Source organism: Fusarium vanettenii (genome assembly GCF_000151355.1).
Source record: "Fusarium vanettenii 77-13-4 chromosome 12 genomic scaffold NECHAsca_15_chr12_5_0, whole genome shotgun sequence".
NCBI lineage: Eukaryota > Fungi > Ascomycota > Sordariomycetes > Hypocreales > Nectriaceae > Fusarium > Fusarium vanettenii.
Window position 1 is genome coordinate 397,086 of NW_003315870.1, and position 17,862 is coordinate 414,947.

The 17,862-nt window shown below is 50.4% G+C and overlaps 8 protein-coding genes across 8 annotated transcripts; 5 read left to right on the top strand and 3 right to left on the bottom strand.

Moving 5' to 3' along the window:
* Positions 1-617: 617 nt before the first annotated feature.
* NECHADRAFT_87715 (uncharacterized protein) lies at positions 618-3,821 on the top strand (the record flags this gene model as incomplete). Its single annotated transcript, XM_003047205.1, has 2 exons — positions 618-1,093; positions 1,190-3,821. The coding sequence occupies 2 exons, from the start codon at positions 618-620 to the stop codon at positions 3,819-3,821; spliced, it is 3,108 nt and encodes a 1,035-aa protein (XP_003047251.1).
* A 576-nt stretch (positions 3,822-4,397) lies between these two features.
* Positions 4,398-5,967, top strand: NECHADRAFT_97800 (uncharacterized protein; the record flags this gene model as incomplete). The annotated part of the gene is made up of 2 exons (XM_003047206.1): positions 4,398-4,555; positions 4,680-5,967. The coding sequence occupies 2 exons, from the start codon at positions 4,398-4,400 to the stop codon at positions 5,965-5,967; spliced, it is 1,446 nt and encodes a 481-aa protein (XP_003047252.1).
* A 487-nt stretch (positions 5,968-6,454) lies between these two features.
* On the bottom strand, positions 6,455-7,740 carry NECHADRAFT_97801 (uncharacterized protein; the record flags this gene model as incomplete). Its single annotated transcript, XM_003047386.1, has 3 exons — positions 6,455-6,761; positions 6,821-7,636; positions 7,694-7,740. The coding sequence occupies 3 exons, from the start codon at positions 7,738-7,740 to the stop codon at positions 6,455-6,457; spliced, it is 1,170 nt and encodes a 389-aa protein (XP_003047432.1).
* Positions 7,741-8,392: 652 nt separating this feature from the next.
* Positions 8,393-8,948, bottom strand: NECHADRAFT_87718 (uncharacterized protein; the record flags this gene model as incomplete). The annotated part of the gene is made up of 4 exons (XM_003047387.1): positions 8,393-8,415; positions 8,450-8,614; positions 8,656-8,682; positions 8,735-8,948. 4 exons carry the CDS (start codon positions 8,946-8,948, stop codon positions 8,393-8,395), a joined length of 429 nt encoding a protein of 142 aa, XP_003047433.1.
* A 471-nt stretch (positions 8,949-9,419) lies between these two features.
* Positions 9,420-10,507, top strand: NECHADRAFT_87719 (uncharacterized protein; the record flags this gene model as incomplete). Its single annotated transcript, XM_003047207.1, has 4 exons — positions 9,420-9,864; positions 9,916-10,314; positions 10,366-10,427; positions 10,463-10,507. The coding sequence occupies 4 exons, from the start codon at positions 9,420-9,422 to the stop codon at positions 10,505-10,507; spliced, it is 951 nt and encodes a 316-aa protein (XP_003047253.1).
* A 343-nt stretch (positions 10,508-10,850) lies between these two features.
* NECHADRAFT_54321 (uncharacterized protein) lies at positions 10,851-12,148 on the bottom strand (the record flags this gene model as incomplete). The annotated part of the gene is made up of 2 exons (XM_003047388.1): positions 10,851-11,265; positions 11,319-12,148. 2 exons carry the CDS (start codon positions 12,146-12,148, stop codon positions 10,851-10,853), a joined length of 1,245 nt encoding a protein of 414 aa, XP_003047434.1.
* A 782-nt stretch (positions 12,149-12,930) lies between these two features.
* NECHADRAFT_97803 (uncharacterized protein) lies at positions 12,931-14,182 on the top strand (the record flags this gene model as incomplete). The annotated part of the gene is made up of 4 exons (XM_003047208.1): positions 12,931-13,043; positions 13,106-13,372; positions 13,428-13,971; positions 14,033-14,182. 4 exons carry the CDS (start codon positions 12,931-12,933, stop codon positions 14,180-14,182), a joined length of 1,074 nt encoding a protein of 357 aa, XP_003047254.1.
* Positions 14,183-15,079: 897 nt separating this feature from the next.
* NECHADRAFT_24038 (uncharacterized protein) lies at positions 15,080-16,270 on the top strand (the record flags this gene model as incomplete). Its single annotated transcript, XM_003047209.1, has 1 exon — positions 15,080-16,270. A coding segment is annotated over one exon (1,191 nt), but the record flags the coding sequence as incomplete, so codon positions are not given.
* Between the last annotated feature and the right edge of the window lie 1,592 nt (positions 16,271-17,862).

The following is a 17,862-nucleotide window of genomic DNA, read 5'->3' on the forward strand; positions in this document are numbered from 1 at the left end:
TCTAATAGTTGTCAAGGTGTATTTACGTTTTTGACAGGATCGCCGCTTCGACCCTGATTGGCTGGTAGAACAGGGGAGGTAGAATCGCCGGGTGAAGATTGCCTTGCAAGGTGAATATGGCGCTCCTACCCTACAAGGAAAGTAACAATCTTGGTATATACCTAGTTTCTATAATTATCACTCGGTGCTACTGCAGAATATGAGTTAAGCATCATCCGAGGGATTCCAAGATGTGACTGGCTACTGTTGTTCACGTGGCTCTGGGGGCCAGCGCAACATTGGTACCTGAACGAACAAGCCCTGACGGACTATCGGCTACAATAGCAAATAGACAAGTATCAGTACATAACAGCATCAAACCCCCATGCTGCAAAACATCATAACTATAAAGCGAGAATTCCCCCATATTCAGAGACGAAACTCGAGCGCACCAAACGCCATTTCTGCTTCTAGAGCTGAGCTCCTCCTGCTCTGAGCCGAGCCAGGCGGAGTTTGGGCTGAACGGCTGAGCCTGACTAAGCTTTGGGCGGGGGTCTCACCTGTGAGGGAGATCTAGGACGCCCGCGCTATCATCCTCTATCCGTCGCCGCTGAGGCGATAGCCTGGAGACGACTATCATGGATCCCGCGAGTATCATTGGGACTACGTCGGCCGTCATTTCCTTTGTCGATTTCATCGGGAAAGCGGTGAATACGGCCCGCCAGCTATCTGACGCCGGAAGCATCGATGAGTATGAGAGGCTGGGCAAGCTGACGACCACCCTCGAGTCGGGCATCGCCAGCCTGCGAAAGCGAGGAGAAGCGGGCGATGAGGAACTGTCTGACGAAGAGAAGAGCGCTCTGCGAGTCGCCGAGCAATGCAAACAGATTGGCGACTCAATCCAGCATCTTCTGGGAAAGATGAGGACCCCCGAGCCGACGTCAAAACAACAAACTTCCATGGCGGACAAGCTACTGGACAAGGTCACCCGAGCGGCAAAGACTGGAAGAGTCGCCTTGGTTGTGCTTTGGAATAAGCAAGAAGCTGACGATCTGCGGAGGCAATTCGACTCCTGCACAATCCAGCTGAATGCACACTTGATAAGAATGGCGAGGTAAGTAGAAGCCAGAAAGAATCCCAAGCGCCCGAATACCTTTCCGAAGCAGGCTAATTGCTCCCTCAGCTCCGATATTACCGAAAAGCTTGATAGTTTACTGACGGAACAACTTCCGCGATTATCTAAGGACATGGGCCTTATGCAAACCAAATTGGGTCACATCTCGAGAGACCAGGCACCTTTTTCACGCACACTCATGGCCTTTGACAAGAAGTTCGACGGGACATCTGAGAAATTTCTATTACAGTTGGAAAGAGTCCGAAAAGCCCTTGAAGTCTCGGATCTGACGCTGCATGCCATCAACCATCGGCGAATTCTCAATGCCATTCGCTTCAAAGAGATATCGGTCAGATATGATCAGGTTTCAAGAGCCGAAGAGGACACGTTTGGATGGTTGGTTGAGGGGGATAGCGTCCCGAGTCACTACAATCTGAAAATCTCGTTCAGAGACTGGCTAGCGACAGGCACAGGGGTATTCCACTTCTCGGGGAGGCCAGGAAGTGGCAAGTCAACACTCATGAAGTTCTTGGCTCAACATTCTGAAACGGCCAGTCAACTGAAGCGGTGGCAGGGCGATAAAAAGCTAGTATTGGCTACTGCCTTTCTGTGGAAGGCTGGGGCGAAGAAGCAAAGGTCCATGGGTGGAATTGTCCGATCTCTTCTCTACGCCATCCTGGATAAGAACCGTGAGGACCTCATTCCGAAAACATTCCCACAACATTGGTCCCCTAATAGCTGGTCGCCGTGGACGCCAGCAGAGGACATGGAGATTCCACTCGACAGCGACGAAATTCAATCTGCTCTCGAGGCCATCATCAGTGACCAGTCTTCGGGCTATAGGTACTGTTTCTTTCTCGATGGTGTTGACGAATTCGAGGACGCCGAGATCCGCAAACGTGAGCTAGCGTCGACTCTGCTACGGTGGACTTCAAGCAACCCGGAAAACGTCAAGATTTGTGTGTCGAGTCGTGAGGAGCCAGTCTTCATTGACCTCTTTCCCCTAGGTCAGAGAATCCGGCTCCATCTAGTCACTGCCGGCGACATTCGCAAAGCGATACAAGGGGTTCTTGGCAAACACGAAAACTTCTTAAAGTTCCCTTTAGACAAACGCGGACATTTCATCGAAAGGTTTGTGGGTGATTCCGAGGGCGTTTTCATCTGGACGAAGCTGGTTCTGGATGAGCTGTGGAGCAAGCTGGATGACAAACAGCCACTGGAGGATCTTCACAATGTTCTCGACGTTGTGCCGAAGGATCTTGATGAGTTTTACGAGAGAATTCTGCGATCGATCCGAAACTCAGATGCTGCCGAGTCTTCGGCAATCTTCGACATCTTGATCACCGCAAGAGCGGAATGGACGGACCCTGCTTGTCTTTTGATTCTTGATTACTCTTTTATCCGGGACTTCATCGACCCGAACCTTGCGAAGATCGCTGCTATCGGAGGTTCCCACAACACACCCAGCGGAGGTCGGAAAGCGCAAATTCGACAGATAAGAGCCCAGAAACAAGCTTTCAAAGATCGAGCTCCGTCCCTCTTTCGAGGAATGGTCGAAGTCACGAACACGCTTTCACAAGCGCGTGTTGACGATTATCGATTAGAGGAGTCACTGTCGTTCGCTCATCGGTCTGCCTATGACTTTCTCCGTCGGCGGCAAGGGAAGGACCATTGCCCGGGCGTTGATGTGAAGGCTTTAGTTCTTCATTGCCTCATGGCCCGAGTACGTTACGGCTGGGGTCTTACTGGCTGGAAACCTTCTGTCTGCCAGATGGTCTCTTCACTGATTGCGATTCTCCCTTGGATTGAGGACACTACTTGCCCACAAGACCGCATCTCCTACTTTAGATCTTTAGCCGAGATGGACAACATACTCGTCCAAAAGCAACTTGACCCAGACTCGACAGGCCGTTTACAGTTTGCCGTCAACATTCTAGATTACGAGATTCGATATCCGCTTCCGTTGAAGTCTAACAAGTTAGTCGTCTCGGTATTCAACGTTGCGTGTTGGATGGGACTTCACGAGTACCCGAAATGGGTGATACAATGGCCGGGGTCGTGGGTATGGAAGGAAACCATCAGGATCCCACTGTTAGAGTCTCTGTGCTGGGTTGAGCAACGATTCCGTCGTGATGGAGCACTGATACCCTTGATACAACGCCTGCTCCAGGATGGGCCTTACGCCAACGTTCTCGATGAACACCAATCGCCATGGGGAACCTGCCTCACCTTATCAATCATGACGGGCGATATTTTCCGAGCACGAGGCTCATCCTGGCACGCCATTTCTGTCTTTCTCCAGCATGGCGCCAATGCCGACGTCCGTTTCTGGTGGAATGGGCGGAATGGGCGGGGAGGTCCTATCCGACGAAATGATTTATCTCTCGCCGTAGGGAGCTTGACGTATTCGCTCGTGCACCGATCAGTCCTACTTCCAGAGTATACAGGGCATTATCCCAGAGAGAGCGAATTGGGATCACACATGGAGGATGGGGCTTCGCTTCGGGACCTATACCTGCGTTTTGGACCCAAGGACCGATCGGATATTTTGGACATGATTGACAAGAGCCTAGGGCTAGCGCAGCCCAAGCCGGAAGAACCCACGAGAACGAATTTGCAAACGGAAAAGTTTCACCCAAGTATTGAACAATACAGACATTTCCTTAGGACATGGTGGATGCAAGTTCTCTCCGTCGTCATCGGTCAGCCGCTTATTGCCCTTTACTGAGGAGACACATAGCGCTAATTCGGAAGAAATAGGATTTCTAGGCTTCATCCTATCGTATTTCTTCATTTCGTTTATTGGGAGCGGCTGACCGCTTTAATGGATGGATAGCCGTGAGAGGCTGGGTACTGACGCATCGATCTGTTGCGCAGCGTTCATATTATTATTGTCTTTTCTATCCCTTTCCTCATTGTCAAGAGTAGAACTTCACACTTGGGTCAGAGAACATAATAACATATCTGTCATCATAACACAGCAGGGGGCTCCTTAAGGCATATAAACTCTTTTTACGAATTCTAGGCACCGGTAACTCCCCGAGTAGATGTGATCGCGCCGATCAATATTTGACCAGGGGCTGCGGTGGCATATCTCTCGGGCCTCGCCCAATTGCAGTGCCGATCCCGCTCGGGCTCTCGGGGTAACTACCGGGAAGGGGGAGATGGGGGCGTATCCATCCCAACTCCATGGAGCAACTACGTTCTCGAGTTTCCTATTCTAGATTGGGACCGGAATAATTGACGGCATAGCTCCGTTTAAAGACTAGAATATATCTCTTACCAAGAGCAATCTATATTTTCCATGTCACGAATAAGCTACAAGTCACCATTACCCCGAGGCTTATTCATCATCATTCTTCACAATGCTTCTTTCGGCTACGCGCCTTGGGCACGCCACGGTTGGCCTGCTATTCGCGCTGTCCACTACTATCCCCCCTATCAACGCTGCTGTTCAACCAAGTCAGAATAACCTCCAACTTTTCTCCTTACCTACAGAAGTCGCCAAATCGGACCTCTTCCAGGTCAAAGTTCGATCCCTGGCTAAATCTGCTCGAAAAGAGTGGAAATCGCTTGATCTCATCAGCGCCAAGGTCAACGAAGTAAACCAGACGACTGGACAGACTCTGTCTTATGACACGTCTGTGGGCCTTTTTGACTTTAATGGCCCCATCGAACTCTCTATTCAACCATCCGAGAAGGTGTATCCATCTATTGAGACGGTCAGAGTTCGCCCACTTTCATACAACCTCAAGGCGGATGTTCACGGCCGCACTATCAAGTTGGCTCTTACCAAACCGGCCAACTTGGTAGTCGAGGTCAACGGCGATGTTTTTAGGGTACTCCATCTATTTTCAGATGAGATCCAAAAAGACACCATTAGCCGGGACGAGGCCAAAAAAGACTCTTCGATTCTCTACTATGGCGCGGGATATCACGAACTAAAGGACCAAGTCAACATCACTTCGGGTCAGACAGTCTATCTCGCCCCTGGTTCTTTCGTCAAGGGAGGCTTCAACTTTCAGAACGCATCGAACGCAGCCATTCTTGGGCGAGGTGTGCTTTACAAGAGCCCTTATGATGCAATCACTATCAACTATTCCAAGAATATTCGTGTTCAAGGTGTGACGGTTATCAACCCTGGCCATTATTCCGCCATGATGGGCTCGAGTGATGGCGTCACCGTCTCTGGCTTGAGGTCGATCAGTGCGGTGAAATGGGGAGATGGAATCGATGTATTCTGTTGTCAGAATGTGGTGCTTGAAAAACTCTTTATGCGCAACTCGGACGATTGCGTGGCAATGTATCAACACCGCTGGGACTACTATGGCGACTCCAAAAACCTTACTCTCCGGGATTCATCTCTTTGGGCTGACCTCGCTCATCCAATTCATCTTGGCCTACACGGAAACACTGTTACTCCTGAAACCATGGAGGATGTCACCATCTCCAACATCGATATCCTTGATCACCGGGAGCCACAGGTTGACTATCAAGGATGCCTGGCAATCAACGTCGCCGACGAGAATCTTCTCAAGAACATTCAATTCCAAGACATTCGCGTCGAAGACTTCCGGCTGGGCTCGCTTCTCAGCTTCAAAGTGCTCTACAACTCAAAGTACAGCTCAGGACCTGGCCGCGGTCTTCACAATATCACTGTCAAGAATTTGTCGTACAATGGGAAAGGTGGTAACATTCCTGCGATAGCCGGATATGATAAAGATCGCAGGGTTGAGTTTGTGGACTTTCAAGGATTGGAAATCAATGGCCAGCATGTATGGGACGGTATGCGAAAGCCTGGGTGGTATTCCACGTCTGATTTTGTCCCGCTCTACGTGGGTAGCCATGTGGTCAACCTGACCTACTCTTCTTAAACAGCTATCAGAAAATGAACCATATCTACAGCCATCGTTCTTCGAAACCTTCATGGACCGAGAAACACCTCAACAGGCTGGTAAAACCATTATTCATTAGAAGAAATACCATCATCCGTTTTGATCAGAAACTACACTGTAGGATCATACCAATATAAGCCCCATTGCGGCCCGCCTCATGCGTTAGAAACACAGCCATCGGATGAGAACCCCATAAATCTCGCGGGCACTCCTTGGCCGCACCTGTAGGCTTCCATACGAATCATCGACCATGGCCACATAGTTTGTGAGATGAAAGATTCTGGCAAGGTTCTTATGATTCGTCAAGATAAATGATCTTCTGTGTCAGTTCTCATCAAGGGCCGGGCTGCAACTATAATAAATAACACATTGTCAAGTCAAGATAAACGAGAAAAATAAACAATCTGAAGACCCACGGCCACGGCCTCATGCCATCGGTCCACCAAGCTATGACTGCGTCGTACTCTTACGCCTCGAGGCGATACAACAGGGTTCCAAAACCAAGCTGATCATAACCACCGCTCGTGGTTCCATAGTCACCTCCTCCACCCTCAGCTCCGCCGCTTTTCTCAATGACAAGATCTCGGTAAGCCTTGGTCCATTTGACATCACGACCCTTGAGAGAGCCATAATGGGCGACAAAGAGTTCCGCCATCGGCCTAATGGTTCCACGGCCGGCACTGCTAATCCCAGTTTGCGTGCCATGGACTGCATTGACATAGGTGGTAAATGGAACATCTTCGCCAACGTTGTACTTGGACATATACTCCATTCTAGGATTGCACAGTTAGTTGGTGGTCTGTGTAGTAACCGATAAAGAACGGAGGCTTACCCAGCAAGAATTCTGTTCTCCAAGTATCCAAACAGGTCTTCACCTTGGTTATGGGCCTGCTGAGCAATCACGCCCAGCAAGGCGAAGTCGAGGGTGGCGTGGCCTTGGTCCCTGCCTGCTTCCTGGTTCTGCCCCAACTTCTTGCCAGTGCCTTCTTCTGTATGAATAGCCCAGATAGCTTTCTCAATAGCACCGTTTCCTGCACCATGCTTGAAGTATTCGACCGCTTCGTCCCAGATGGTATGATTGTCGGCTAGGACACCGATGCTCATCATGCTTGCAATGTTGCATTGGTCCCAGTTTGCCCAATAGTTTTCGATATGAGCGTCATTGTGTTCGATCAAGAAGCGTCGGTTCATGGGATAGAAGACGCGAAGAAGCATTTCGGTTGCTGCTTCGAGACCCTTCCAGCTGGGATAGGTGCGGAGAATTTCTACCACGTTTGCAAACTGGTAGCCGTAAATGCCAGCAGCCAAGAACTTGTCGGAGTTGCCCCAGATATCTGTGAGACTTGCAGCCCAGGCATCGACGATGCAAACAGCTGCTTCGGCAAAGTCTGTGTCTTGGGTGATCTTCCAACGAATAGCAAGAGCGTATGCTGAAGCAAGGTCTCGATACAGCAGGACGTAATTCTCCGGAAGCTCTGGCGTGCTGCCTCTGACGAGAATCTCCTGAGGCCTTGGCTGGTAGTCTGGGTTTGCACGTGCGACTAGCTTTTCCCAGCCAACTGACCAGGGTGCTTTACCAGAATCAACAAACTTCTTGATGCGACTGAAATCTGCTTCAGAATGGAGAAGTCCTGGGTGGACAAATGTGCTGGAGGCTTTGTCCACAGCTCTGATGGCAGGTCCATGGTGTCGGTGCAGCGCTGACGCGGCAGATGTGACAATGCCAACAGCGGTCAACAAAGAAATCTTCATGGTTCTGGCACGATCATGAAAGAAAGGTGTACAAAGTTTGACTGGCTTGTATCAAAAGAATGTTCATGGGAAAGCGTGGCAGCCTCCGCCTACTTTAATAACGAGTCTACCCTCCAGCATTCATGGTTGTTTGATTCAGGTATACTAATTAGACGGCGTTTCACTCCGTAAAATGGAATGCATCGGCAAAACTGTCGGAGAAGATCAAGGGGATAATTTCCAACAGCGTAGCACTCGCAAATTAAAGGATCAGCAGGTCAGGAGAGATCGTCAAGAGCTGCTACCCTTTGCGTCACGATCCCCGGACCGGTCCTTGACCCACGCCCGAGCTACGCTTGGCATCCGGAGACGTGACCGTGTAATCCTCCGTAGTTCCGCTGAAGAGGGGGCAACGCTTTACAGTTGGAAGATTGGGAGGGCACAGTCAAGGCACTCGAAGCAAGGACTTATGCTTAATTGAAGCAACCAATCAATTTCTAGGCTTTTTATTCCTTCTTCTACCCAATGGGACGTGCCCACGTCAATCGCCACGATGCTAACGGTTTGGCGTTTTGGTGGCTGGCTAGCCAACCCCTCCATCAACTCTTATCGCGACCTCTAGCCCCATCACACCGACCCAACTCTGCCTGGGCTAACTAAATTCCAGCACGCCTCACTGTGTGGCTTTCACACCTTCTACAGAGCACACAGCAGTGAATGGTCGCATTACCTGGCGCCCAGCAGAAATGCGGAATGGCCAATCTGCACTGCCAGCATGGGCAACGACTAAAGGTTGGCAGTCGGAAGCGAGTCCATGCTAGCACGAGGAGGCCGATGACTGCAGGGAGCGCAATCAGGGCCAAGAACCTGTACTCGATATCCTTTTTCCCTGTGACTGTTAGTGGGCGTTTTTACAGAGGTGTAAGGGCTACTTACTCGGCACGTTTGGCGGCTGAGGGAGATCTGCGCAGTAGTGTTAGAGGGGTCAAGACTCAGGGCGTGAATCCCGACATACCTTTTTTCTTGGGCAGCGGCGATGGGAGAGAGAAGAGAACTTTTTTGTCTGTTGGTGTTGCTGTTGCGATAGTACCACTTGACGCTGGAAAGGTACTGGTTGCCGTTGTGATGGTTCCAGAGAAAACTGCAGTCGTCGACTCCCCCGCGGCGTACACGCTGGAGGCGAAGAGCGTGGCGAAGATCAACAGAAAGAGGTTCTTTGTCAAATACATGGCTGCTTAATTTTGAAAGGAGAGAATCCTATGAAATAATCTTGTTATTGAAGAGATTTCTTGAAGCTCCAAGACAATTAAGTACCCTTATCTCATGCCGCATCTAAAGGTGGTCGCGAGGCTCTCCCATGAGGCTGCCATAGCCACCACCACAAAAAACAATAGTTTAACAGCCCTCATGCAAGGCAACTACCGACGCTCAGACGCTAATGTCGGGCGTTCATCCCCTTGGGAATAGTCGTCGCCCGTATTAACCGACTGGCATGGCAGAATACGAGGTTTTCAGCTGGGGCTCAATTGATGAAATTGCGAACCGTGAGGCAACTTGGGGAGGTTTTCAGCCTCAGTGAGGCAGATCACGAGGGAATCTGGAGAAATCTGGAGGGGAGCAGTCCAGAGAGAAAAGGGATCCCTTAACCACCTGGTGTTACTCCTCTTCAAGGATCATCTTTACTTTTCCTGTACCACAACATGAGCACTATGCTTGGCTTCCCTTCTTCTGCATCACAACATGGGCCTTCAAGACACCTTGAGGCTCTCTTTTTCTTCACCTTGGTCTTCCCCGCAGTGGCCGTCAACTCTGGTGAAACCTGGTCCAAGGCCCAAACCTCATCTGCCTACAAGAGCCTTCCCGAATGCGCCAGAACCTGCATTGCCCAAGTCGATAACAGCTTGAGCTGTTGGAGCTATGGCTGCGTCTGCTCTGAAAACACTGTTGGCAAGAACTTTATTGACGGTGCCAACTATGTTCAGAAATGCGTCCGGGATGATTGTCCCAAAGGAAGCGAGTCTGACGTCAATAATGCCCTGAATGTGTTTCAGTCAATCTGTGAAGTCGAGTACTTTGAGTTTAGTGACTCGACCACTGCGACTGTCACTGCTACCATAGCCCCGACTGCGACACCCACGTTTGATGGTATGTTTACCTAATCTTCTGCCATACATCGGAAGACGCTAACCTGACCAGCGAGTAAGGTTGTCATGATTGACAAACCCGATGATTCCTACAAGGCTCTCGACTCTTGCGTCAGATGGGTTCTCAACGGCTGCGACAGTCCCAAAGACAACAAGGACAACTGCAAGCCAGCACGCCCAGGCAATCACGGCGACATCTGGACAGGTCTCGGTGCGTACCTCCAGTGCTCGACGGCCGAGTGCGTCTGCGGTGGCTCGCGGTTCTTCTACTCGTCACAGAAGCTGTACGAGCGCGCAGACCTTTACTGCAGTATTGGATTTCCCTACGAAGGCAGTGACACTAACGAGGCGTTTCAGCTCACCCTGGGGATGCTAGCTGATTACTGTTCAACGGAGGGGTTTGTTCTGGGGAAGTGGATTATTTCGCTGTTTGGGACAAAGAAGGATACAGGTATGTATCAATCCCTTAGAAAGATAGGCTGGTAGCTGACAGACTGTATAGGAATGACTCAGGAAACCAAGGTTGCTATCGGATTTGGTGTACTTAGTGGAGTCCTAACAATTGTCAGCATCGCATTAACTTGCTGTACCTTGCGCAGGAAGGCGTAACCACAAGATTTGCTGTCGTGACTGCACTGGGTTGAAGGGAGCCGTAAATAGAGGACCTATGTGATGTGTTGGGGTCTATGTATGTTTTGTCTTGATAGCGCTGCAGCTCTTTTTAGCTCGTAAAAGTCAGATCCATGCTTTATTATATGATTATCTTTGAAAAGCTACATCATGCAGTGGGAATATGTTGAGCATACTACGTAGTGAGTAGTCATAAAAGGGCGGCATTGCGTAGGAGACTCAATCAATGTAAAGCACAGGCAAGCCGAAATCGTATTAAAGTCCCACTGGTAGCAGAGTGATAAAAGATGCATGGCCAGCTCGCATTCTTACAGATCTGCCTACAAAAGAGTCCATTTTTGGGAAATCCAACCGCCATTACCAAGTCAAAACCTCCTTCTGCGTCCCGCAACTAATACCCGCACAAATCATCTCATCCTGCTCACTCACTTGCGCGTCACCAGGCAACTTTTGCTTCGCCGGCCAGATCTCCTTACCCTCGGACTTTTCCCGCTCATAATGCTCCGTGATGACGTTTCGAACCGTGCTTTGGAAAAACAGTGGCGCCTTTTCGTACTTGGGATGCAGCTGGCCATTGACAAAGACGCCGCGGTCTAGGTTCTTCTGCGCGTTGTTGCAAAGGACTTTATCCTCTGACATGACGCGTGCGTACATGTCACTAATGAGATGGAAATCCGTGTCGGACGAGTTTCTGTTTTTGTAGACCTCATATGCCATCTTGGAGCTTCTCGGCCCTGAAGGGAGGAACTTTTGGATCATGATGAAGTGCGGGCTAGTTTATGTTAGAGAACGCACTGTTTGAGCTCACTGGTGGGATAAACTTACGAGACAACCATGGCAGACATGGGAAAGTAGTAGGTGCTGGCAGTATAGAGTCCCTTTTCTATCTGCTCTGGCGTGGACTCACAGTGATGCTGGATGTGGCCGTCTTTGGTGTCGCTGTCGAAGGACTCAAGGTTGAGGAATTCGGGGATATCCGCGTGTGTCGTAGGGCAGTGATAACATTCGTTAAAGTTGTCGGCTAGAATCTTCCAGTTGTACTCGCCGTCCAACTCGTAGGTATGATCAAGGTCATAGTCATCAAAGTTGTAAGCTTTGTACCGTTCTTGCTTGTCGACGTCCGCAAAATGCCCCTCCCATGGCTCTTCTGGGACTTCGCTTGCATCCATATTCACCCAGATAAAGCCGTTGACGTCGACCTTGGTATGAATACGGAAAAGGCCGTTCTGCTCCTTGTCAAACCCAGCCATCCCTTGATATCCGGGAGCTTTGGCTAGCTTGCCATTAAGTCCATACGACCAGCCGTGATAGCGACAGGCCAGGATTTTGGCGTTTCCCGAGCCTTCCTTCTCGATCACAGGGTACGCGCGGTGTCTGCACACGTTATGGAAGGCGTGGATGTTGTTCTTCCGGTCGCGAGTGATGATAAAGTCGAATCCTGCCAGCTCGTAACGGAGCCAGTCACCGGGCTCCTTCAACCGAGAGCTGTGGGTGATGAAGAGCCATCGCTTAGAAAAGATGGCTCGGCGCTCCAACTCGTACATATCCCGCGAGGTATACCATGATGCGGGCAAGGCACGCACGGATTCCTGGGGGGTTGCGTCCTTGGAGGCGCCGTTGCCAAAGTTGAAGTAGTGCAGGGAAGAAGATGCCATGGCTGTGGTGAGAGGCACTTAGGTTTTGAAGAGAAGAACCTAAAGAAGCTGTTGAGAAGTAGATGATGGCTTGGAAGATGTCCTGGATTGCTTAGCTTGAGATATCTAGCGCTCTTTTATACGTCATGAAGGTACCCAACACCACTCTAATCATGCTCCCGAGGAGCCGATGCAACAGTATCTAATCATGATCCCGAGCACCCGATCTACAGTATCATGCGCCTCCCTGCACCAAGAGCGAATGGAACGATAGCGTTTAATCATTTGGCGATGCGTTTGTGACAGCCGAGGGGTCTCTTGTAATCAAGCCAATCAGGAGCGGGGAGATGACACCCTCTCAACCCGAATCTCGGGTTCCATACCGAGGGGGCGCGGGTCCTGACATTATGTGGCTGATGATTGGAGGGCTGATTAGGAGCCGCATCGGTTTCCATTCCCGAACCTTGTCTTTGAGGCGACGCCTCTAAGTGATACCCCGCGGTGGCGGCAGTCATCTGCCGACGATGCCTATCTCTATGCGTAATGATAAGTTGAGCTTCGTCAAGCTTGACCCAAACAAGGCATTCGTTACGAGATATGCAGATATTGTTTGGTCATGTGGACAAGCCGCCCTCGGATATCCCGAGCATTGCTTTGGGTATCAATGAGTGCGTTGTCAAATTTAGCATGGCTCTCGCTTCTGCTTCCCGTCCCCTTCCTCAATAAACACGCAGCCATTTCAAATCGTTGGTCTCAACACCTTTGTCCCGGTGTGATTGTCACTGTCGGCTTCGCGTTCCATCATGGCACCGGTTTTTACCTACGCAGATGTGCAATCTCACAACACCAAGGATGATCTCTATCTGATTATTCGCGGCAAGGTTTACAACGCTTCGTCATTTATCAACGACCATCCGTACGTCTTTCTTTGTTCTTATCACCGGTTTTATCAAGCTGTGACTGACGTATACGCAACAGCGGCGGCTCAGATATCTTGCTCGAGGTTGCCGGGAAAGATGCCACTGAAGCCTACGATGATACCGAGCATTCTGAAGAGGCCGACGAGGTCTTGGAAGATCTTCTAGTAGGCATTCTGAGCTCAGACTCCAACTCGGCGCCACAAGGGGCCAATCAGCCCGTCACCCAAGAACCTGCAGCACAAGTCGCGACGAAGACTCTGCAACCGGATCACTTCCAGGAGTTCAAACTCGTGGAAAAGACCATCATCTCACACAATGTGGCCATGTAAGTTCGAACTCTGGTCCCCATCTACTCGCTCCCGGCTAACTAATCTTTCCAGATATCGCTTCAACCTCCCCAGTCCCGAGTCAATACTGGGTCTACCAATCGGCCAGCACATTTCCATCTCTGCCCAGATTCCACAGCCTGATGGTACCAGTAAAGAGGTTACACGCTCTTATACACCCATCTCTGGTGATGATCAGCCTGGTTGCTTCGACCTACTTATCAAGTCCTACCCTCAGGGAAACATCTCCCGATATATAGACACGCTTGTTCCTGGCCAAAACATTCACGTCCGTGGACCCAAGGGGAGTTTTGTTTATACCCCCAATATGGTCCGCCATTTTGGCATGATCGCTGGTGGCACAGGAATTACACCCATGCTGCAGATTATCAACGCGATTGTCCGTGGTCGTGCGAGTGGCGATGTAACTCAGGTGGATCTTATTTTCGCCAATGTGAACTCTGAGGATATCTTGCTGAAAGAGAGACTGGACGCATTGGCTAAAGTCGATGCTGGCGTCCGCATCCACTATGTCTTGAACAACCCACCCGCTGGCTGGACCGGCGGCGTTGGATTTGTTGGAGCCGACATGGTATCTGTGAGTACAAGTTTCTTCTCTAAGATGTGCTGCCTCTCTTGTGACTAACAAACATCTATAGAAATGGCTTCCCAAGCCCAAGAACGATATCAAGATCCTGCTTTGTGGACCGCCTCCCATGATCAGCGCTATGAAGAAAATCACACAGAGCTTGGGATACGACGCGGCTCGACCGGCCAGTAAGTTGGAGGACCAAGTCTTTGCATTCTAGATCGCAATCCCTTGGTCAGTGTAAGACGCTGGTGGCTCGGTGATATCTGAGCACCTATGTTTAGTACTATTAAATTAGTATAGCAAATGACATCTATAATGACAATGCATTTTGATCCTGGTGAGCCAGCATGGTTTGTCCAGAGTCTGATTTTGGGTTATTGCTTTTATTGAATTCCGGTTGTCGGTATAATACTAACCCCGGCATTGGAGTAGTTGGGCAGCAAATTGCGTAGATGCCTAAAATTTCTTGACAAGACGTGTCAGCGTTGCAAAACGGTATTCTCTTCTTATCTCTATTTAGTTACTACCTGTCAGGACTGCATTATACGACCTAATCGGGCATTCAGAGTCTTCCAACTCGTATCCGCGAATCGGTATTCCTCATGGACCTTGCTGAAGGTAGATTGTGCGATACATGCATCGCCGCCTTGAACGGCGAAACCAAGATCCGGGAATGGAAAGATTACTTTGGCGAACTTGGCAACTTTCCTTTCGACAATTATCATCACAGGACTTATCGTGACTTTGTGGCGAGCAAAGACGACGAATGCTTCATCTGCAATTGGTTGTGGAACAAACTGCCACTTCCGCCCAAGACTAAAGATGGGCGATCTGCAACTCTGTGTGGCTTTCAGATATACTGTCGAATTTCTAAGCCAAATGTGAGGTTTCATGTCGTGTGCCCTTGGGCTGCCGACGTTGAACTCGAAGGTGTGTCTCTGCCATCTCTAGACTACCCCCCAGACGAATACCCACTTACAATTTCATTCATCTAGTGGCCATGAATGAGAAAAGAGATTTTCCGTCCCCCTATGCATATCATCGCCCGGGCTCCCCTCCTCCGCCTGCTTGGACGGAACTCGATGCTCAACCCTGGTCCGTTCTTGACAACAACATAGGGTCCAACCAGTCTTTACGGAAAATCAAGGATTGGGTTTCCTCCTGCGCCATGAACCACAGATACTGCCTCCCACTCGAAGGAGATTATTTCCCTACTAGGATTATTGACGTCGGTCAGGCTGAGGTCGGTTTCGTCCATCTTCGTGACAGGGACGAGGCCAAAGCCCAGCATGATGACCAAGATGGCGAGAGATCTCAGAATCGTGGAACCTGTCTCTCCTATTGGACCCTATCTCACCGCTGGGGCAATCCAAAACTGATTCCACAGCTCTTGCAAACCACGGAGCATCAGTTCCGGGACGGCATACCCATGGACAATTTGTCACCGACTTTCCGTGACGCAGCCCTACTCGTCCACCGTCTAGGTTACAGATACATATGGATCGATTCTTTATGTATATTTCAAGACTCTCTCAGCGAATGGCAGCAAGAGGCCAAGGCAATGGTCGACGTGTATCGGCATTCACTGTGCAACATCTCGGCTATCGCTGCGTCATCCGATCCCGGTAGAAGCAGGCTTTTTGTCAAGAGAAGACTCCAACCAAGGCTCTTGTTTCCCTTCAAGTTGAACGAGAAGCTTAGGGGGCACAGCGGAGAAGTGAATGACGGACCGTGGATTTTCTGGAATGATTCCCTCTGGGCTGACGAGATCGAAAGTGCTCCTCTGAGCACACGCGGCTGGGTTGTGCAGGAGCGATTCTTAGCCCCTCGCATTCTTCATTTCACCGAGAATCAGATCTACTGGGAGTGTCTAGAGAGCAAGTACTGCGAGGCGGATCCAACTGGGGAGCTCCTCGTCCTCACCCAGGCGAGAGGTTCACGCGAGGTTGTTCCGACAGTGTACAAGAAAGCAAGGCTAGAGCTCGCCAAGAAGGGAGCGGCACTGTCAGGGAGACAACATGCCCCGTTTATGGAAAGTCCGGAATCACATTTCCACGCCCAGTGGGGTGACGTCGTCTCCCTCTACGCAAACTGCGCTCTCACCAAGGAGTCTGATAGACTCATCGCCATGTCTGGCATTGCCAAGACCTTCCAAGAGGCCAACGGCGACAAGTACTTGGCCGGCCTGTGGAAGAAAATGATCCACACCGATCTCACCTGGACTACAAATGCAAGCGATGGCGCCGAGGTCCACCGCAGTGACTCGTACGCTCCGAGCTGGAGTTGGGCTTCGGTTGTCGGAGGACACAAGAGACTGTCCATGTTGCATGAGAAGTACAGTCGCCTCCCCGAGCCCCTTATCAAGCTCGTGGAGGAACGGATTGTGACAGAGCCTCCGGGAGGTAATCCCACAGGGCTCCTCCAATCAGCCGAGCTCGACATCGAGTGTATACTGTATTATTACCAATGGACAACAGCGTCGAGCAAGCTTACAGTGTACACAGATGAAGCGATGATGCAGTGTTATTTCGAAAAGGAGAAGAAAGCTCAAGACCTTCGCCTCGATACGACAGATCTGGTGCGAAAGTTTGCAGAGGAGGACGTGACGGAAGGCGTGTGCGTGCCCCTGTGCGGAGCGTACCAGGGATATGGAGGGGGAACCAACGTGTATCTGATGCTGGAGAACGATTCTGAGAACAGATTCAAACGTATTGGAGTTTTCCAAGCGGGAGAAATTGGTAAATGGATCAGTGGATGGTCCGGTCAAGGCACGCGAATTACACTGGTATAGATGATAGCCCGTTGATGCTAAGAAGTCACCCAAGTTTCGTGTTCGGATACCAAACTCGGGAATTCGCAATTCGCATTGACCAATCCGAGCCACATTGTCCATCCCGTTCCGATGCTTCCGTCCTCACTTGTGAGTATCAGAATATGACAGAAATGCGATACGACTTCACCTCTATTCAACCATAAACCAACAGCCCACCAGTGTGCCAAGCCGCCAAGACTCAACTATCCCAATTCCTGATTTTCCCCATCCTCAATATTGTGATCACCTGGACCATCGCTGCTGGCTGAACATGGCGCTGAGCACACGCCCCAATGTCAGCCCACAACAGCGCCTCTGGGATGCTTTGGCCAACGAGAAATGCAATCTAATACGGGTGGTCTGACCACGTTTTGAAGCCCATATTTGGCGTCCTCTTTTCGATTCCCCCCTTTGCTTGCATCTTTCTAAATAATGTCATCATTATCGTCACAGTCATCACGATGGACTACATATCTTGGTTGTCGCCTGGCAACCTATTATCACTCCTGCCCCAACTTCCACATTTTACTCTTCCTATTTTAGTGCTTGTTGCATTTTGTTCTCCTCCTTTTCATTGTCGCGGCGTCTTTTTCGCGATTCTCATCGTCCTAAACGATGTCGCGTGTACCATTTCTCCATGGCCACCGAACGCCGGCGCAACGCGCGCGATGCGCTATGGCATGGCGGGATCGTGGCTTCTTGTCCTTCCGGCTGTCGAGAGGTTGCTTTTACATGTGCCGGAGCGGGACTTTTGGCTGGTTGATCAGCAGGGTGAGATGAACAACGGACGCCCGAAGGAGTGGACGTGGGACAAGGTCCGATGGGCTACGAAGCTGGTTACTTCTTCTCGAGGCGTCGGATGGAATTTCGCCCATCGCAAGGTCAACGATGCGCGGGCTGCCATGAAGGCGCAGAAGCTTGACAATCAAAAATTTGTGTTGGCCAGGATGCCAAGGGCGATCTTGTCGTACGTGGTTTTGGATACGGTCATTCACACTGCCCAGAGCACCGCCATTCCACATTCCTGGTCGTGGGAAATGGGCAACCTGAAGCAAATTGTCTTTGTCGAGCTCCTCATGGGTCTA